This window comes from Agelaius tricolor, unplaced genomic scaffold (assembly GCF_023055355.1).
Source record: "Agelaius tricolor isolate 1412-34295 unplaced genomic scaffold, bAgeTri1.0.p SCAF_2, whole genome shotgun sequence".
Taxonomy (NCBI): domain Eukaryota; kingdom Metazoa; phylum Chordata; class Aves; order Passeriformes; family Icteridae; genus Agelaius; species Agelaius tricolor.
The window spans coordinates 6,715,594-6,737,351 of NW_027269262.1; the positions used below are offsets into that span (position 1 = coordinate 6,715,594).

At 43.7% G+C, this 21,758-nt stretch overlaps 1 protein-coding gene across 1 annotated transcript in view; it reads left to right on the forward strand.

The window, feature by feature from the left end:
- Positions 1-1,844: 1,844 nt before the first annotated feature.
- GMPR (guanosine monophosphate reductase) overlaps positions 1,845-21,758 on the forward strand; it is a 41,945-nt gene continuing 22,031 nt past the window's right edge. Inside the window, exons 1-6 of the mRNA XM_071451571.1 lie at positions 1,845-2,274; positions 6,227-6,346; positions 6,993-7,076; positions 8,882-9,055; positions 16,844-16,925; positions 19,251-19,357. Of these exons, the coding sequence (XP_071307672.1) occupies positions 2,188-2,274; positions 6,227-6,346; positions 6,993-7,076; positions 8,882-9,055; positions 16,844-16,925; positions 19,251-19,357 (654 nt within the window). The 5' untranslated portion in view covers positions 1,845-2,187. The remainder of the gene's footprint in view (positions 2,275-6,226; positions 6,347-6,992; positions 7,077-8,881; positions 9,056-16,843; positions 16,926-19,250; positions 19,358-21,758) is intronic.

Genomic DNA, 21,758 nt, shown 5'->3' on the forward strand with positions numbered 1-21,758 from the left:
TTCAGAAAGGAAAATGAAAAAAACAGAGGTGATTCAACAAGAAAACATAATTTTGTTTACAGAAAATATATATTGAAGTAAGAAACTAGGGAATTTCAAACTTTGTAAACTTTAAAGAACTCTCAAGCCGATCTGAGACACCTGACTAGTCTGTTGGTATGTGTACATGGGGAATTAATGAATATTAGCAGATACTGTGATCTGCAGGAAAACAGCACTGTGAGTACTGTGAGTGGAGACTAAAGTACTAGAAATTGTAAACAACATCAGATATGCATTTTCTGTGGCTTACACATACCACTGCTAGCCCCTATCTCCTACTCTTCAAAACAGTGCTGACCTTTTGAATTCACAGTGCAATGCAGTGGCTTCTTTCTTTCTTCTCAGCATCACATGCCTGCCATGAGGGCAAATGGACGACCTGGTGCCAGGCACAGACAGATTGCATTTGTTTTTTTCCATTCTCAGTCCTCTGCTACAGACATGCCACTTCCACAGGACCCATTCTCATCAGTACTCTTATTACTTAACAGTAAATAGTGGCACATATGTCTCTCTGAAAAATATGTTTTAGTAGTTCCTTTATATTGTGGAGAAAACGCCAAATGAATGACCTCTGTTATGCAGATCAAACCAATTATAGAGTCATTTTCCTGAATATCTCCATGGGAAAAAATCCACAACAGCGAGGCTCTCCTGGAACATCATCTGGAGTTCCAAAATCCCAGATTCAAGGCCTCTCCACCTGGACAATCAAAACTGCAAACACTCAAATACTCTGCCTTCTGTGTAAAGCCCCGGGCTTGTGCTTGGTCATACTGGATCTTCTGGGACACTCAGGCAAAGAGATGTAAAAGAGCTCTGTGTGAGGCAGGGTGTTGACCAGAAGTATGCAACTTTCAGATAAAGGAGAGAGTGCTACCTCCTCCTGCAATGTGTCTGAGTAAGTCTCCCAGGCTTCCGTTGCCAGTCACTAAAAATGCTTGCTCATGTGTCTTCCAAAGTCCAAATCTTACAACCCACTGACTTCATAATTAAATAGACTTTAAGGCTTAAGACTCCTGTGGAAGTCATCTCATGTGGTATCTGGTTACCCTGCATTGATCCCTCCGGCAGCAGATGTAGATGGACTCAGCTTGTGCAGTCCTGCTGCTCTGAGTGGTTTTTGACTTGTGTGTTAAACTATTGCTAGCACCGTTGAAATTGGAGGAAATAGGCACAAATCAGGCTCCTGTATGCTGGGGCGAAAAAACAAAACCCAAAAAAACAAACAAGCCACCTCCCAAAAAACCAAACACCACCAAAAAACCCCAACCAAACACAAAAACTCCCTGTTGCTTCTCTAAGTGCAGTGAAGCAGGAAATTCCTGAGGCAGCTGCAGGTGGCTGGTGCTCTGACCACTCTCCTATGACCAACCAGCTGCACATTTCTCAACGTCTGTAACGCCAAACCCACACTCTGGCTCTGTGCTGCGCTCTGCAGTGCCATGGGCAGCCCAACTCTGCCTTAGCAGTACCGGATGCCGGGCAGGGACGGGGCCGGGTTTGGGCTCGGAGCGGAGCACTCCGGCAAGTGGGATTCCCACGACAGCCCAGCTATACCAAATGGTGTCTTTTTTATTTGGCTGGAGGGACAGCATTTTGGGCCGTGCTGCAGCAGCCCTAACAGCGTTGGGGAACGCCACAAACCCCCTCTCGGGGCGGTGGAAGGTAGAGGGAGGCAGGCCAAAATGTCCGTTCAGTCCCGCAGCGGCCACCCGGCACGGCCGGGCTCCCGCACCCGGTACCCGAGGCGGCGGGCCCGCTCGGTCACATGGAGGCGCCATTTCCTCTGCCCTTGCTTTGCCCTTAAAGCCGCCGCGGTGCCGCCGGCGCCTCGCCCCGCACGGGGCGGTTGCGGACAGGCGACGCGTCCCCGTCTGCCCCCACCGCACACAGCCGGGCGGAGAGGCGGGGGTGGCCGCGGCGGGGGCCGGGGCAGAGGCTCGGCTAAAAACAGCCCTCGCCTAATAAAGCGATGGGGCCCGGTGCCCGCGCCCTATAAATACGCTCGGTGCGCGGCCGGCGGGCTTTGGCCAGCGCGGCTCGGCTCGGCTCTGCAGGCGGGGCGGTGCAGTCAGCTCAGCAGGGCCGCTACTGCCGCCGCCTCCGCTGCCAGGACAATCCCGGCCCCGGCAGCCCAGCGAGATGCCCCGGGTAGACGCAGACCTCAAACTGGACTTTAAAGATGTCCTGGTCAGACCTAAAAGGAGCAGCCTCAAAAGCAGAGCAGAGGTGGGGGCATCCAAACCTAGCATGCTTTTCCTCCCCCTTCTCAACGCTTAACTTCCTTAACCCGCCTTTCCCCCAGCTTTATTTTTATTCCCCGGTCTAGCGCAGCAATGCCCTCCCCGATCGAGACGCCCTTTGCGTGGCGGGGGGATGCCGCTGCTCCCGGGAGGGGAGGACGGGGCCGGGTTTGCGAAGTCCGCGGCGTCACCCCCCCCCCCCCCCCCCCCCCCCCCCGGCCCCAGGGGAGCCGGGGGTGGCCGGTGCCGCGCTGGCCTCCCTCGCTCCTCAAGCTGAAATACAAGGGGGCAGTGGGGAATTGCTTGCTCCTAACAGGTGCCTCTGCGACGCTGAGCGGGGCCTGACCTCCAGTGTCGAAGGGGGCGGTGGCGGCGAACCAGCAGCGCTGCGGGACGGGGGTGTCCGGTTACCCGCCCCGCAGCTTGGGCCGGCGGAAGCCGGTGATGACGCCTGACAGGCAGCATTGCCCTCAGCCTCGGGGGCTGTGGGCGGTGCTGGTACCGAGGAACTGATGTGCTCTCAAAAAAATAAATTAATAAAAACCCGCGAAGACGCTGGGGAGCGCTTCTTAGTGTGCAGGGTGCCCCGTCATAGGGGGTACTGAGGGAAGTCACGTCAAGCCTGGGGCAATGGGTGCATTTCACCCTCTCTTGGGTTTCACCCCCGTGTGACCGGCGTGTGTAGAGCCCTGGTGTCCCCTGGGGCTCTGTGTGCTTCTGGCCACTGTTAGCCGGAATAGTTCTGTGGTTCTGTCTCATCAGGGATCGGGAAAGACCCAGGGAAATCAATCCCATAAGGATCGATTGCATCCACAAAAAAACATGGCTGCCTCAGGATCGAAGGTGCCTTCTCGTTTACCCCACACAACCCGAAGGTTAACAAAGGATTTAGTTTGACTAAAGAAGGAATTATGTTGTGTTGGGGGATGAAAAGAGGATTAAGATTTTCTCCAGGGGACATGGAGGTGTAAGAGAGAGAGAGACTGAGGTAGAAAGGGAAAGTGAAACAGGGAGGCTGTGTTTACTATAGGCCTATGGCCAGGGATTTTGAGGGCAGCAGCTAAGCAAAACCTCTTTGCCATCATAAGGTGCTGAGAGGCATTCTCAGCAGAAAGTGTATCCCTGGCAAGTAATTTTTAATTTATGATCTACAGTGTCCCAGCCGAGTAACTCCTCATCGTGTGCAATTACTGCACATAAAGTCTCTGGGCACTTCGGAGCCATTTGCTTGGGGACCTATGGATCCCTCCTTAAAATTCACTGTGCCAGCCTGGCAAACAGGTGGAGCTGTGCTCCACCGAGTGAGTGGCAGGCACATGGCTCCTTCAAGTGCAGTGTTTTGTATATTTAGCAGGGTGCAGGCTGTGGAAAGAAGGGCTGCTGGGAAGGGAAAACGATAGGAGGAACATGAGCTGATATGGCAGGGTTGTAACGAGTGACTCTGATGAACTGTTAAAACATTGCAGATGAGAAAAAGTGCGTGTCATGAGGGGGTCAGTGAAAACCGATGAAGGTTAAGAAATTGGACACCATCACTGAGGCTGTGGCAACAGGGATAAACAGAGTCTGCGAGAGCCAGATCTGAAATGGACAGCCCCAGTCTGCTTCAAAACAAGAATATAAATAAATAGTTCTGGCAGAGGAACAGAGGCAGCATACTACAGTGCCTGCTACCCAGCAAGCTGCTGCTTTGAAGCTTATATCAGGAAGCGTCTGCTTCTCTGGTGTGAATGCCTCGTTTTGCGCAAGGATAGCTTTTTATGCAGTAACTAGAGTTCAGTCAACTTCCTAGAGAGACAGTTTGGGATATTTGCAGATCTTCCTGTAGGTTTGCTATGTTGGTACTTGTTTCTGAGTCCTTGCACTGTCTTCATTTACCATGGTTGCTTTCCCTTTTTGAAAAGATACCAGAAAATATGATGCTTGAATTCGAATGCTATTGAAATTGGTCAGAGCAAGGGTGGGAGTGGGAGCATCATTATCTGTCTGTGGGGTCTTGGTACTCACATAACCTGTTCTTGCATTGGCTGGGCTTGCTCATGCCCTGTGTCCATGGCAAGTTCAACAGACAAGTTTCTTGTAGGAAATTGTTAATTTAAATTTTTTTAATTTAATTAAGTCCACAAGAGCAGCACAGTTTGCTAAAATAGGTAGAGAGAATGGCAGCCACCATGATCAATAGTGTTGACTGATTTGCACATGAGGAAAAACCTAAACATACCAGGATAATTCAGTATGGAGAAGAAGCAGCTGTGGAGGATATACTAAAAGTCCATGAAGTGAGGAGCGGAATGGAAAAAGTGAACCTGAGTAGTAGCTGTTGTTTGACTCTCATAAAACAAGAAAAAGCACTGAATGTATTTACCAGGCAAAGGTTGTGGTTTTTATGCAACGTATTTGTCTTATTGCTATGGGATATTGGAGAGGCTTCAAGGTGTGAAGGACTAAAAAATTACAAGGCAAGTTCTTGCTTTGTCCTGTGTCTATTTAGCGGTATTTTGGTGTCTTTTCTGAAATGTAACTCTTCTCCTTTCTGATGTTCCTTTGAAAGAGATGTTTTTCCTTTGTAAAACTGCAGGGGAGTCGTTCTGGTGCTGGCATCTGTGTGGAATTAGTTGTGGGGTACTTTTGGGTTCCCCTGCCCTTGGTTTTAGTTAATACATTGTGTTAAGAGGGAGTAAAGTAAACTAAATTTTCATTCTTGTTTCACGTCCATCTTCTTCATACTATTTTCTATTGTTAGCTGCAGCTAAAGAATGTTTTGTCATCCATGATGGCTGGAGAATTAGATCTCTGATAGTAAATGTGAGAAAGTGGAGTCTCCATTAAGATACATCTTAGCTTGTTCACTAAAGTGACCCTTCCCTTACAAGCTTGTAGGAGAACCTGATTCAGAGTTTATCACTAAGGCACCAAGTTCTTTCTCTTATACAAATCAGTAATAAATCCCTCACAATATTAATCAGAATCTAGCCTGCAATTTGGAAGTGCTCAAAATGTGTTTTAATTGAATAGTAAAAAATCCTGTATTTTTTCTGTTGGTTTCTATCTCATGATAGATTTCCATTTAGTTCAGGTCTGCAAATGTTTTTGGGTTAAAGTTGCAGGGAGGATTAGTGAAAACTGAAAGAGCCTTCATTTTCACTAGAGACTAAACTAATATCTTAGAGTTGTACTTTTTTTTTCTTTTTTGCCTTTTGAGCATTTTCCCATAGGTATGAAGGTCTTAGGTAGGTCAGTGGAAACTGATCTAATTTGATAATACCCCTTGCAGATGTAAGGAAAAAAAAAGCCTGATGTTACTGTGATCATTTGAAGGTGCTGAAGAAGAAATGTCTTTGAAGGTGAGGGTGGATACAGTTTTAAGACATTAACTTAGAAACTAGCAGCTTGGTTTAGCAAGGCAAGGTATGATTGTTCATATTGTATGGCAAGAGTGTTGGTAACTGTGACCAAAAAAGCATACTTTATTGTATGGTCATTTACCTTCAAGACTGGCTCAAAGTCCTCTATGCCCTGGAGACAATGGGAGTTGTAATTCTGACTTCTTTGGAGTTAGGACTTCAACTGAGGTTTCTCAGGCAGCCATACAAACGTCTGAGATTGCTTCTGTATACAATAACCCAATCCTCATTGTCCTTTCTTTCCAAGCCCTTCTGCCTTTTTCCTTTTCGTTTTTTAATTTTATTTTGATTGTTTTTCTTAAGTAAGAGCTCTATTTAATGCAGAAAACATTGTTTTAATTTTTTTTCTTTTTTGGAAGGCAGAATTGTAAAAAAATAAAAATAAAAAAATTATGTAATAGTGGAACAAAAGGAGCAGGAAATGTGAGGAAAATGGAGAAGCTGTGTCTAAACGTGCTGTATCTGAAATCTGTGGCAAAACTCGTGTAAGATTACAATCAGTTACATAAAAAAATGCATGTCTGTTCATTGCAGGTTGACCTCACACGCACCTTCACCTTCCGTAACTCCAAGCAGACATACACAGGAATTCCCATTATAGTGGCAAATATGGACACTGTGGGGACATTTGAAATGGCTGTGGTTATGGCAAAAGTAAGTCTCAACTCTCATTTCTGCAACAGTTGGGAAGCTGCTGGGGGACAGTGAGCAGCCTTTGTTGATTTTTTAGCTAAATTTGTTGAGAATAGGGGAATGCGAGTTTAAAACTCCAGAATAAAAAAAAGCAGGTGTACTTTTACAACAGCACAGTCACCACAAACAGGGCTCCTGATGTAAGGAAATTTCTGTGGAGATGCTTCCATACTGGGAAGCTTCCATTTTGGGTGTAGCTCAGCTTCAGGTGGAGCTTCCAGAGCTTGTTTTTGAGGTCCCTTTGTGCTTCGTGCCAGAAAAAAAATAATTAGCTGACAAGTTTTGAAAGTGTGGGTTATAGAACTGCAGCACTTTCTAAGTTAATGAGCCTCTGTCACATTCAAAATACTGACAGTTGCTTAATGAAACATATCATGAACCTGGTCCTGAAAGGTTGGCTAAGCATGCCAAATTGCTTTTGAAGAGCTGTTTGTAGTTGCCTGTTATTCTCTGTTATTCTCTGTAGTGGTCTGTTATTCTCTGTTACTGTTTCTTCCAAGCAGGATGAGCCTATACTTAAAAGGGGATTTTCTAATGCCTTATTTTGCAGCTGAGGGAAAAATTACTAACTGAGACATTAATATCAGTTCTCTTGTTTTTTTGCTAGCATGCAATGTTCACTGCAATTCACAAGCATTATTCTCTGGAAGAATGGAAACTGTTTGCTGCCAATCACCCAGAATGCCTTGAGGTACATTTTTCTACTGTAAATTATTATGGTTTATTGCTTTGTTCTGAACTCACATACACTGGAGTCTCTAGGGAATGCTGTTGTCAAGTGAGGTTTTGAGGAATGAAGATATTTGCTGTTCTTAAATTCATCAAGGGAAGTGGCTTGTCCTGATTTAAAAGAAGGGCTATGTGAGTCCATTATGAAAGTGCTTATATGAAGATGCTAAAAAGCAAAGTTTGTATATGCCTGGAATGGAAGCAGAGAAGTATCCTGAAGGAGGAAATACTTAGGAATAGGCATGAGTGCTGTGCTTCTGTTGCTGTTGTGAGCTGTGGTAGTTCACTGATGTGAATAATTTCAAATAACCCAACCACAGCTGGCCCTGCACACCCTTGTGCCAGGCAAAGTCTTTGCCATCAGGTGTGCAAGTGGATCTGGAGTCTACAGGCTCGGGGGGCCTAGGTGCTGGGCCCAGGCAGGGATGAGCATTGAAAGTTGTCAGAGCTTGTGTGTCCTCCACTTACCTTCTTGCACCAGAGCTCACTTTGTGCTCTTCCTGGCTGTGCTATCCCACTTGTTCACAGGGTCCTAGCCTGAGCCATTATATTCAATAAATTTAAACATTGACTTAATTTGTGACTTTCTCACATTCAGAAATGTGCATGCATGCACACATACATCTCTACATGCGTATGCATATAAAAATAAATGAAAGCTTGAAGATGTAATAATTTCTGCCTTGACTGTGAAGGATATCATCCTCTGTGTTCAAATTAGGACAGGGAAGTCGTGGCATATGTCGTGTCAAGGCACAGAGTGCAGTTCTGCAGTCTTCTGTGTCTTCTTCTTTTCTTCTGGCAGGCCCCTGTACCAGCAGAGGCACTGTAAGTGTGCCTGGCCATCTCCCCTACATGCTCAAAGTTCAGTGGAGTTTTTGATCTTTCTCTGTATAGAAAAGAATACAACATTGCTGTGTTGTATCTTTACCTGTGGCACATTTCAGAATTATATTATAAAGGCTATTGATTACAGGGTTGTCTGAAAGTGAGCCTAGCACTTTGGGCAGTCAGGATTACTTACATGCCACCATAGGGTAGAAGGTGGTCCCAGGAATATCCTGTGTCTCAACACTTCCAAACTTAACTTACTTGTGGTACATAATGACTGGAATAGGATCTCCTATTCCTGTAGTGATTAAATACTGACTTGCACAGTGACCTTGGATTTCTGCAGAGGTTTTGTAGGCCAACAGCTGTGGAAACTATTTTTCTTTTGGAAAGAACTCATTGGAAAGCAAAGGAAGAAGCAATCTGCTTGTTATCAATGGTAGCTGACCTTGCTTGAGAAAGGGGATTAGATGACAAAATCTCCAGAGGACCTTTCCCATCAAAATTATTCTGTGATTCTGTACATCACAGGAGTGCTTGGTGAACTTAAAAGACCTAGATTTTACTTTCTGACAGTGCCCCAAGTTTTACCTAAGTTCCTGGAAATACACCAAGTTAGGGCTTCATCTTGTGTTCATGTTAATATGAGAATGTCTGAACTTGATTGATCTCAGATGATTATATATGCCTGTGACAATCCACTTGTGAATGAATGCTAGAAAGCTAATTTCCCTCTCTTTTATATAATTTAAACTAGACAGAAATAGCCCACTGATTTTCCCAGGAAGGTATTTATTTCATATTACATAGTGTGATTTTTCACTAGTTACCAGCACAAGTCCTGCCAAGATTATGCAGGAAAAGACAAACAAATCGTGTGTGTTTATTTCAGTTTTTGCAACCTACTACTCTGTTTTGTTCTCTCTGGTTTTTTAGCATGTAGCAGCAAGCTCAGGTAGTGGACAAGAAGATTTGAAAAAGTTAACAAGTATTCTAGAGGCCATTCCAGCTATCAAATACATCTGCCTGGATGTGGCAAATGGCTATTCAGAGTATTTCGTGGAGTTTGTGAAGTCCGTCCGTGCCCTGTTCCCACATCACACCATTATGGTAAGTGTGTAGAAAGGGTGGAGGAATGTGTGTGTGTGTGTGTGTGTGTGTGTTAATTCTGTCCAGGAACAGGACCCAGAGTTTGACTAGTAGGCATCAGAAGCTAGAAGAGGAAGGGAACCAAGGAAGGGTGTTTAATAACAGTTTGGTATTGTCCGTCCATTGCTGATGATTTCTGTGGGAATGTTTAGTATGTGATCTGATACAGCTGTCTGAGTAAGTTGGCATGGAGGACTGGGTGGATCCAGTTCTTTTCCTACTCATGTCCTCCTTACCACACTAGATGAGATCTCTGATCATTAAGTGTATAGGTTAATTTTGGTGATTCCAAGCAGAGGTTTGCTGTGGGAATGTACCGACATTTCCGGCCGGCTGGGGCCAATGATTGTTAGATCACTATGAAGACAGATCAATGCAGACTGATCCTTGCCCATGATAAGAATGAGAGGGATGTTGGGCAGTTGTGAACAGCATTATGAGGGAGCAAAATGGTCAGTGCTGGGGCTTTTCATGGTGCTTTCTGTGATGTTACTATCCCATCTCAGAGTGCTAATTCATGCTTCCTTGAGCTCTTTTGCACCAAAAATAAGGTGTTTACATGGACATGGAACTCTTAGCAGAAGAGCACTACTGCTGCTTTACCAGGGCTCTTGAAGAAATGTGTCTGAATTGTTTCCGTGAGAATAGCAGAAATCCTCAAACAAGCAGCAGATCAGTAGTGAGGTTACCAGCCTTTCTTCAAGCCAGTGCAGCAAAAAATTGTGTGTTTAGGCATCACTTGCCTGCTTTCCCATGCCACAGATAGAGCTTCATGCTTGTAAGGCAAATGTGAAGTAAGAATGTTCCTAAATGCACATTCTCCCTTGGTTCAATTGAGAATAATATGTTCAAGCAGCTCAGAAGAGGATGCATTCCTTTCTCCCATGTCAGAGGAAGACAGTGTTTTTGCTTTGGAATGATGGAAAACTGAAGTGAGCTGGAATGCTTGTTGGATTCTGGGTTATCATAGGTTGATGAATAGGCATTTTTCAACAGCTGTCAGGAGGGAGCCATTTTGGTATGATCATATTTCCCATGGCTTTGGAGAGAGAGATCTTGGAACTATGAAATTATAAATGTGGGCCTTCTGAGCTTTCTGCTTCATGTTCACTGCAGTGAGGGAAGAAGCCATTTCCTTGCTTTGGATCTGAATTGTTGTCCCTAGTGACATGATTGCTCCAGTGCCTTTGTCTTTGAAGAGTTGTGGGAGAGAGCTTAAAGCACATAGTTAAAGCCAAAGATTATCTCTGTCAGGAGTGGTAAGAAAATTGTGTGTCATGTCCTCCTCCACCCCCCCACTGATTGCTGACTTTGCTGACTGAGGAGGGAACTCAACCAAGATGAATTCCCCAGAAGGCAGAGAAGGTCAATGTCAAAGTCAAGATATCAAGACCAGATTTTAGTCCAGGGTGCTTAGGCCAGTCTCATCCACCTTCCACATCTGTTCAGCTGCCTTCCTAGTATCTCTGCTTTTGTGGCTAAGGTTATTGTTACTTCAGGTCTCATTGTCCTGACAGCACCACCTGCTTGAGCACATTTACAGCCCTGACCTGTTCAGTTGCCTTCTCTGATTGTAGCTCCTTTATCTGAACATGGCTTAATATGGCTTATGTTTTTAATCTCTGCACAGCAATAATTTCCACTCCTAAAAGCATGCTAACAAACTTGGGGTGTTCAAAAACCTTCAGTATTCCAAAGCCTCCAGAACCTGTTCAGTCCCTGAAGGTCTCTGATTCAACTAGACACCCACCTCTACCCTCCTTCCAAATTAATTCATGTTCTGTGCCAAAGTGGCCTTTTGAAGCTGTTCCTGGCTGAAATGCAGGAGCTGGTCTAGGCTCCTTTTAATGGTAATCTGGAAGACATGTCCTGCTGCTACCTGTTTGTTCTGACTGCTTTGGTGTGTCTGTGCTATGCCTGCAGTATGCTCTCTGCTGTTGGGACCTTCCAACAAAAGGGTTAGCAGTTAAATAGGAGGTATAAAAATAAAGAAGTTTTCTCATAGCTGAAAGTGATCTCCAGGACCTTGTTTGCTTTCCTCAGCATGACTATTCATTCCACAGTCAGCTGCAGTGCAATACGTAACAGTAACCCAACCCTGGATCTCAGGGAATGCGTGTTCCCCGGGGCCACGTAATGGGTTCAGCTCTGAGGCTGAAAGGGGATGTGCAAAGCAACTGTGGTGAATGTAGTACTCTCTGTGGCCAATACTCCCCTGCAGACCAAGGATGTCTCTTGTGTAACAATCTTTCAAATCCATGTTTCTGTCTTTTTAAATACTTACTTTTATAATCACATTACCTTATTTTCTTCTGCCTGGTTCTGACACAAGGATTTTTCTCTACTGCATTTTGTAGCAGCATTCTACTGCATTCTACTGCATTCTCTACTGCATTAATTTACAAAGATCTCCCTGGAACACAAAGGGTAGGGAACACAAAAAGGGGCCCAAAGGTACAACATGACTTGCCTTAAATAACTCATCAGGTTGGGAATGGGGGAAGAAGGAATATTTAAGTCTTCTGAGTGTCTCACAAGTGCCTCCCAGAACCAGGAAGATCCTGAGGAGGATCACCCATTGGGGTGTTTTGCTATTGTGCAGCATTATTTGCATCAATCATGCTTGCTTGCTCAAGTCTAAAGAAAACCTTTAGTCAACATTCATGGTGGAGGATCAGAGCCTTTATATTGCAAGTTGCATAGTCCTTATTGATTAGTTTAATTGTAGACTTTAGGGTTATTCCATCACCCTGAAAGTCCATTTACAAGCTAAGTTATTTTTGCCTGCAAACTTTGCCAAGTTTTATCCTGAATTTTTCTTTTCATACTATTCCTCTGTTTGTTGTAGAAGAGCAACCCTGAGGGAAGCAGGAAGTGTGGCAGGAAGAAGACTGAGGCAGGAGCACACTTGGAGATACAGTAGCACCCACAAGATGTGGGCCAGAGAAGGAGACAGGCGGAATTGCAGAGCAGAAGCAGAGGGAAACAGCAGGAGCCAGAAATTGTTGCTCCTCCTTGGAGTCAGTAGCAGACCTTTTCTGGGCCTTGGAGGCAGAATGGAGGCAGGATTCAGTCAGAGAAAGCCATGTAGTCTACTCCCAGTTCATCCCTGGAGCACACACCAGGGTAAATTCAGTCATGGCATGTCTACCAGGGCTGGCATCTGAGAACAGGGGCCAGGCAGGATCCCAGGATAGGAGAGAGGGATGCTGCTGAGCCTTCCTCAGGTCAGGCACAGTACTGAGTGCAAGCACCCACTGAGTGTGGCTCAACATTGCAAAGGCCATCTCCATGTCATGGTTAAGCACCCCTTACTTCCGTGGGTGGGAAGTGTCCTTTGGCCATCTTCCTGATAATGTGGAGGCACAGACTGTGCTTTCCTCTAGGATACAAGAAGAAAGTTTGAGAACTGTTGTCATAGACACTTCTCCCCAGCTAGATCCATTGCCATTTGCCAGCAGCTTTCAATCAGTGCAGCAGTGTTCCTGTCTTAGGCAGTATGAGTTGATATTTATAGCAGGCTTTCATGAGGCACAGTATCAAATGCCTGACTGAAATTCAGAGGCACTGCCCTATGTGTTCACTAATTTTGTATCTCTGTCAGAGAAGCTGTAGTCTTTATAATCCTGTTAGGTAAAATCTTGATCTCAATAAAGTCAGTAGGGAAACTCCTTTGACTTTTCTGAGGCAGGATTTTCCTCAGTACTGACCCACAGTTCAGTCATCCTGGATGGTGCTGGAATGACCTGGGCTGGTGTTCACTTGGGACCCCATACTGAGTGATGGACATCACAATCCTTGCACCAATTGCTTTGTTCCCTGACTACTGTGTAAACACACGACAAAGTGTATTGCCTGTAGTGACTTCACAGTGCATGTTCCAATTGTGTTCTATTCTTTTCAGCTAATAATTTTAAGAGGGTTTAATTTCTGTAGTCTCGGTCTTTCTATATTGATCTTTTCAGATTTTTTTATTTAAGTTGAAGTATTCTGGCTTTACCATACCAGTGGGGACTTCAAAAGCCCTTTTGCCTCAATTCAGCTGTCATACTGGTATGAGTGGTAAGGCAAGCATTGGTTCAGTAAAGCAGAGGTCAGCTGGATGTGAGTAAACTGATTTCCCTTCAGCTGTCATACTGGGGTCTCTTAACCTACAGTTAACTGTGCCTCTCTCATAGTGGGTTTTTTTGGTGCTCTCTGGGGTCTGCAAAAGGTACCTAAAAGAAGGAAGCCTCTCATTGGCAGGTTGAAGTCTGCTATGTAGAGTTCCATGTCTTCCTTGAAAATTTGTAAAGGATCTGCAGATTCAGAAGGACAGAAATCAGTGATGTGTGTACATGCATTCCAGGAAAAAATGTATGCTGGGGACATAAGTGCTTTTCCCTGCTAGGATGAGCATTTTGAACCAACATATGCAGTTCCAACATTTTCTAGCAGTAACTTAACAGTAAACGTCTGGTTAACATTTCTGAAGAGACAGTTTGACAACCCTCTATGCTCTGCTAATAACAAGACACTACTGTTTAAGTTAAATACATATTTTATCCCAAATCTCATGCAACTACTGACTTGAATACCTACTCCTTCCTATTTATGAATCTTTTTAATGTGCTCCACTGTTTCACCAGGTTGTACTGTGGTGCGTGTCATACAGCACAGGTGGTCATCTGCCTTCCAGAGGTAAACTGTTTCCTTGATGTCCTAAATGGCACACTCTCCATCACCCCATCTTGGAATGTACAGCACTCAGTATAACAAATTACCACTGAGCAGAAAGGAAGCAGCACTTAGCTGAAACACTGTACCTATTACATACTCTTTATTTCCTGATTGTTCTATTTTATTTTATTTTTAATCAATATCATGCTCTTTTGAGCAGATTTAAGTGGTCCTGTATCATAGACCACAAATTGCTGCTTGATAATGTCATTATTTTTATAAGTGCTTCAGGTGGTGGCTTGTCAGCTGTTTCAAGCTAATAAAAGGAGGAAGCAAAATTCAGTAAAAATAAATAAATGGTGAAATAGGAGTCAAAAATCAGTAAGTGGAGAACAGGCCTTGCCCAGTATTCCCTGGGTACCCTTCTGCTGACTTCAGCAATAGTTACATTTGAATAAAAGCTGTACTAAGTAAGGACTTTAGAATTTGCCTCCTCCTCTGCCCCTATCAGTGCTGCTACAAACACTTTCTAAGACCTGCAGTATCATTATGTAATCTAGAGATTTCTGAACATCTCTAGATCCAAATTCAGATCTCTAGAAATGAATAGCCTGTCCTTAGTACAAGTGCAAAACAGGTTATGTGGAAAACAGGAAGTTTTCCTGGTTCGGACTGTCCTGTAGACATGAGACAAGCCACAGAGCTGAGATACAAATCAAACTTGGTGTGTAATTGTCTAAGAGTACTGAAGGAGCTAGGAAATGTTGGAGCAGGACCCCTCTCATCACCTATCAAAGGTCTTGGGGGTGTGGGGAGGTTCCTATTGACAGAAGGTGAAACAGTGTTATTCCAGTTTACAGGAGGGGTGTGAGGGAAGACCTGGGAAACTAAACACAAAGGCATGGGGCATTGGCCACCTCTGTAGGAAGCCTGTTCCAGGGTTTGTCCACCCTCTCACTGAAGAACTGATTATTCATGTCAGGTCTGAACCTCCCTGAGGGGCACAGCTTTGAGCCATTCTTATGCATCCTGTCCCTGGATCCCAGGGAGAACTCGACACCTCCCTCTCCACCTGCCCTCCTCAGGAAGCTGTAGTGAACAATGAGGTCACCCCTTGGCCACCTTGTCTCCAAGCTAGATGAGCCCAGTGCCGTGGCTACTCCCCACAGTACCTGCCTTTCAGTCACATCACCAGCTTTCCTACTTTCTTCTGACACATTCAAAGACCTTCACATCCTTCTCAAATTGTGGGCTGCAATTTATAGGATTGCATTCCTGTACAATGTTCCCTCAGAGTATGGGAATGCAGTTAGTACAGCTGTAGTGAGTCAGTTCAGTGTGTGCTATGTCAGCATTCATTTGCTTTGTGCAGCCCTTTACAGAGAGGAAAGCGTGGTCTGAAAATGCACTGGCTAACAGTTTGTTTTCAAATGTAACTCAAAGCATAGGTTTTAGCTCATAAATCTTATTTGAATAGGACTCAAATGTCATTTGAAATCCTTGCTCTTTGAAGACTGTCTTTTCCCTGAAAATCATATGGACAGAGGATACTCCTGGCAAGGGAATTAATCTCTAGCCTCACTCTGACTGCTGATCCATCAGATGCACAGTTGGAACACATGCAAGGGCCTGTCTTGTCACACTGAGCTTGCATCAAAATGTTTCTTTAAATGAATAGAAATAGACTGGCAGCTCTCTGCACTTACTGCACCAGTTTTGCAAGCCAATTACCAAGTGTGTGCTCAAAGGTTGTTTTGTGGTTTCTTTTATTAAAAGTATCAGTAATTTAATCACACTGGCATTCTTTGAATTCATAGCATCCATGAACCAGAAAAATCTGTATCTCATGGTTACTACAGGCCACATACCCAGCCGAGGCTCTGGCAGAAGAGGGCCCCCACCTCAATAAACCACATGTGGAAAACGTTACTCTAGGAATAGGTAGCACGGTATCAGGGGAAGTTCTGCAAGTTTCTACTACAGTTTGGAGTAGGTAAATGTTCCTGGAGGCATGAGTAGATCACAAGGTGACTGTGAGCCACCAGTGTGACACAGGCAAAGGCATTCTTCTGTGTCAGGCAAGATATTTCCATAGAAAAGGCAAAAAGCCTTTGTGCAAAGCCTTGGTGAGAGCTCACCTGTACCATTGTGGATAGTTCTCATTCCTCAGTTCAAGAAAGATCTGTCTGGTATGACTTCAAGGAAGTCTGGTATAAGGCAAACAAAGATTAAGCAATTAATTGGGGATGTGGAGAGCCAATAGAAGAAGTTTTCTAGAAGAAGCAAGACAAAGGCTGAGAGAGCTGTCTTCACTTTCAGCAAAGATAACGATGTAGGCAAAAGGAGGAAAAGACTATTGAAGTGTAAGGAAAAATACGGTAAAGAGCACAAACCAATTCAGAATTTCTTTCAAAGAAGATGTTACCCTAAACAGCATGCTCTCTATATCTCTGCAAAGGTCATGCAGAGGGAACCAAACCCCTATTTTTAACCAGTGGCATCACCACAATAAAATGTATGTATATGGTGTGAATGCTCAGATTTATATCGTCTATATATATGTACCAATTTTGGCACCAATGCACAAAAATTAGAAGAATGGTACCTTCCTTTCAGTGGGCAAAATACTGAATCCTAAAGGAAAAATTTATTTTTCAGCATTTTAAACAAGATCTGAACTTCTTCCTGCAAAGTGAGTTAGGCAAAAGGCATGGAGGTCTCTAGGCTGTTCTGGAGAGACAGGCAAGGCAGGAGAGGTGAAGGAGTTCACTGTATAGAAGAGAGAAGAATAGCCCCTGTGGTTAGGGATGATGTGGTTGAGAGCCTCTGGGTGAGGATGACAAAGCAGATCTGATGGAATGCTAAGGATCAGGGTTTACTGGACTACTTGTTAAATTCATTTGACTCGAGAATTTACCTGGTTTAGTCTTGGTGGCATGTCCAAGGAACAGTGCAGTGAACTATATTCTTCCATACTCTGCATAGTTCAACTTCTAAAAGCTCTGGATCAAACTTTACATTATTATTTTTAGTCTTTACTGCAGTAGTCTTGAAATCTCCTGTACCTGTGATACTGTTCTTTCTTTCTAGGCAGGCAATGTGGTGACAGGAGAGATGGTAGAAGAACTTATTATTTCTGGAGCAGATATTATTAAAGTGGGTATTGGACCAGGTAAGTCAAATAAAGGTGGCATTTGGTACTGTTGGTAGAGGATAGAGGAGTTGTCCAGATGGAACAAGTATATAATGCTGTTTCCTTGCCTGCTAGAATGCCAAGACCCACTCAGGTCAATAAAGTACCAGTGAACTTGCACACAGTGTGTTTAAGAAATTTACATACTGGGTGCCAGTGTTTCATACTGAACAATGTTGCATATTGCACCTCCAGTCAGTGAAAATAGTTGGTTTTGGAAGCACTGGGCTGCCTGAGTTCCTGATATTATCACTGATAACATGTGTTGTGTCTGGGAACACTTTTCTAGCCTGCTGAAAAGAGGATGAGTCATCCGAGCTAAAGCTCAAAGGATGCTGTGTCCAGGTGTCCACCTCTGTCAAGGAAAGATGTGTTTCTGAGTAGCTTTATGATTTGTGTTCTGTGAAGCTGAGGTTATCCCTGTCAATGTCTTCAAAGATGAAATGGTGTTAATTGTGAAATATGGATAATTTTGCCTCTACCTGTTACTATTGCCTGGGAGCTAAAATTTACATTAATGTACTTACATGCTATCTATCACTCTAATGTTTTCATGGATAAACAAGAGAACCCTGACCTTCTTACAATGTTTTCCCTATCTTCCATTCCCTAATGTTGTCTGGCATACACTGCCATAGTCTTTCTTTTTTTTTTTCCTTCCTTGTGCCTTCCTTCACATGTTCCTTCTTTTGCTATTTTCTTCTTAGACTGCAGCTGGAGTCACCATATGTGGGCTAGATTTTAAAGTGGCTAACACAAATGCCACTGACAGTAGAGCTGTGATCATCCAGTGCAGTGCAGGCAGATTGTTTACTCTGCAATGCCAGATAGTTATGGTCCATGAATGGATAACTGGAGCAGAGAAAATGATGTAATAAACATTGCAGTTGTTCCCAGGAAGATATCAAACAATAAATATTGCAAAATACATGAAGAACCAACAACAGTGATTTCATGGTGTAATAGTCACGGGCAAATTCAGATTTAAAAGAAGAATAATTACAGTTTGTAGCCTCAAACATGGAAATGTGGGTAAATGCTGTATAGTCCTCCCTGGAGATCTTCCTGAACAGATCTGTACAAGTGGACCATGCAAACCCACAAGTAATGAATGTTTCTCCCTCAGGTCTTGAAGCTCTTTTCCAGATAATGATCTATCATGTTATTATAAAACATTACATACAGTATGCAGTACAAGCCCTGTGGAAATTATATTTTTTCCCTATTTAATTAAAGCTAACTTTCTTACTATTTTGCAAGAATTCTTCTCAGTGTTTTCACTTTGCCAGTTCTTTGAAGGATCTTTGGTAACTTTTGGTTTACTGGTAGCTTGAGTATACCTGGATATCAGCTGAGTGAAGGGATTCATTTTTCACTGCATTTTGGTTTAGAATCTGTTTTGAAATTCTCGTTATCGTGCAGACCTTTTAGGTCTGTATCCTAAATTATAGAACCTAGACTGGCAAAAAGTAGGCCTCCTTTTGAGGGAACAAAATAGAGAAGGTATTCCAAAAGATCCATGTTGCTATGTTGAACTGTAAGTAAATTGGTTTATATATACATATGTAAAATATATTATCCATAGATAGATATATATAGATAGATACATACCTTTATTTTTATCTATATGTACATGCATGCACAATGTATGGGTATAAATAATATAGTTCAATGAGTAGATATAGTTCCTATATTTCCCTTTTTGTTGTTCAGCTTTCAGATGATTACTTATCTCACTTTTTAAATGCTATATGCTGATTTTTTAATATTCCCCAAAATTGTCATCTGCCAAATATTCCTGCCTTCAGTATTAAACAAAAGATGGGAAAATTGTTACCAAAAAATCACAGATTTTACCATAGAACTGCTTTTTTAAAAATGCAGAAAAGAGATAGAAATATTTATTAGAAGAAATAGTCGGGTAATAAATGCTACTGCTGAGTCTCACAGGTTGTGATTCTGGTCCTTTTGCCCCTTCCCTTCAGGCACCGCAGTCAGATAGTCAGATTTGCTTTCTTGTAATGCAGTAATTCCCTCACTGAGAAGCATTACTGATAGGAACTAAATTGTGACTGGCACTGGAGAAGAAAGAGGGGACATGAGTCTCCTCAGCCACAGCTCCAATGAAGTGGCGTGAGAGCATTTCGGAACTCAAGTTCCTATGTGCTCCTTTTATCTGTGAGAACCCAGCATTCGCAATAGAGACTTCTTGGGAGAACAGTAATGCTGATAGAAACACATTTTTTCTGTATCATTTCTGTCATCCTGATGAACTATGTTTATTCCTCTCATTCTCTTCTCTAGGTTCTGTGTGTACCACTCGGATTAAGACAGGGGTGGGCTATCCACAGCTAAGTGCTGTTATTGAGTGTGCAGACTCAGCACATGGCTTGAAAGGACATATCATCTCTGTAAGTAACTATCATTCACTCTGGTTTCCACTGTGCAAATCGTTGTGGAACAGGAGAATCGAACAGTCCAGTACCCTGCATGTTAAAGCCTGTCCTGTCATTCCCAGTTGACTCCTGTATTAGTTCATAGGACAGTCAGTGGAGATCCAGATGTAAAAAAAAACAACAGCTCTCTAACATTTAAAAGATGTGGGTGCCTCATTTCTGTTTTGTTTTTCAAACTCTGCTTCTTCCTTTGTGGAGTAAGCTGTTATGCAAACAGAATAGGAAGCTTGGTAATGTTTTCACTATTGAAGCAAACTGTAATTCCTATGAAAGACTTTTGTAGGGGTGGAATGTAAACATTGTTTTCCTCAGAGTGTGACTGAGGGGTAGGCAGGCAGGCATAGAGGGGAGTACAAGGTAAAGTGATGTGAGCCCATCTGTGCCCTGGTTGGATTGATTCAGAGAGCATCCACACAAAGCTCTGTGCAGGGGCAGGAGTGTTTGAGGTGGCTGTTTTGAGCACAGCTAGCATGTGAGCCACTTATGTTCTCACTAAACTCTGGGGAAATAACAAGCCTGTGGAGGAAAAAGAGCATCTGTCTGTATTGCCTGCTAATGGCAGTTTCCACTCTTGTCAGCAAGACCAGATTCACCTCACAGAGAGAAAGTAAATTGGTAAGCATAACCCCAGACTGAGCTGGAGTGCAGCCTGCAGCATCCAAAGGTCCTGTGTGCTTGGGCATACACAGGCAGTCGGCGTGTCCTGTCCGTGTCAGGCTGACACAGCCTCTGCAGGCTGCCTGTGAGGCAGCTGCTCATGGGGAGGGCACAGGGGCTCACCTGTGTGCTGTGCTCACAGCCAACAGCCTCCCTCTGCCCCTCTAGGAGAGACCACACACTGGATTTTAGTTCTACTGCCAAGTGAAATCACTGGAAAACCCTGGTTTCTTTGACCCAGTTGGGACGAGTATCCATGGGAGGAAGGAATGTTGTGTTGTGTTGTTGAGGAGGGAGGTGAGAGGAAAACAAACTGATTGGTGGTGGACGAAGGGTTTGACTGGATCTCTTGGCATATGATGGAGCAGGAACAAGTGTTACAGGTTTCTCTTGCTCTTTATTGTTAATGAATATGCAGTCCCTCCTCTCTATGGCTCCTCTATATGACTTTTGCAGAAAAAAAAGCAGTCTGTGATTTCTCTGACTTGGGCAGTATTGCAAATGTTTCTGTCTATAACAGTAGAACGTGTGCAATAGAGCATGAACACCTCACTCATTACTGTGAAGGCTGCCTAAGTATAGGTGTCATCCTGGCAGTGGTGCTCAGAGACCCATCCTAGTTTTGCAATAATCATGTTCTGCTAGCAGCCCTCAGAAGAATGATGTTATCCTGATTTTACAAGAAAACAGGGAGTCTGTATTCAGACTGTTGAAAAATTAGATGGTTCTGTACTGTATCTCCTTTCCTGCTTTGGGAATGGATCAGTTCTTGACTTGCTCAGGTTTCAGTGGTCCCACACCTATCAGCCCCCTGTGGAGGAATGCAGGAGGGCAGTTTGATACCTGTCTGCTACCAACATCTGGGCCAAGAGAAATACCTTCAGCTGCAGCTCACATCACTTCAGCTCAACTCTGTCACCTAATCTAAGAAGAGTAAAGCAAGGGTAAGGACATTATGCCTGAATTCTGGAGCATTCAGATGGATATTGGTGTATTTATTAGGGAAAGAAAAGGTTGGACTGCATGGTGGTTGCCAGAGCTCTGGCAAGAATATCATGGAAGAGGGATATCCTCATGACAGAAAAACACCATATGGCAGCAATTCTAATTATAGAATTGGGTCTGGTGGCAACAAGTATACATGGCATCCCTCAAAATGTCTCACTCCTGTCTTTCTGCGGATTGAAGAAGGGGCACACCCTACCTGAGCCAAAAAAAAACCTCTACAGGCAGAGTATTACCACAGCTATCTGTGTCAATTCCCCAGGAGAGAATGTGTCCAGCAGTTTTTGTTATGTTGATATGAAAGCAGCAGGAAGGATGTGAAAAGATTCAAAGCCTAACGGCTAGGTTCATGTAGATTGTAGCTAATGGTGTGTGTGATATGGGTTAGTCCCTTGGGGTACTTTCTTGTATCCACTTCTGTCTTGTCCAGTACCTTCATCAAATTAACTCCTCGTTCTTGTTATGTTGGTATAATTTCCATACGAAGAAAAAGAAGTCTCTCTCTCAGAATGAAGAAGTGATGGTGCTGAGCACAGTAAAGGCACTGCAGAGAGCACAGCACGACTGAACCCTGATCTTCAGGAGCTCTGCTAGGATGGGACCACAAACTGGGATTTTAAACGTTCCTATTACTGAAGTTATCATGTATGATTTTTGGAACTGATTCGTTGACAAGGAAAGTGACAATTTTCAG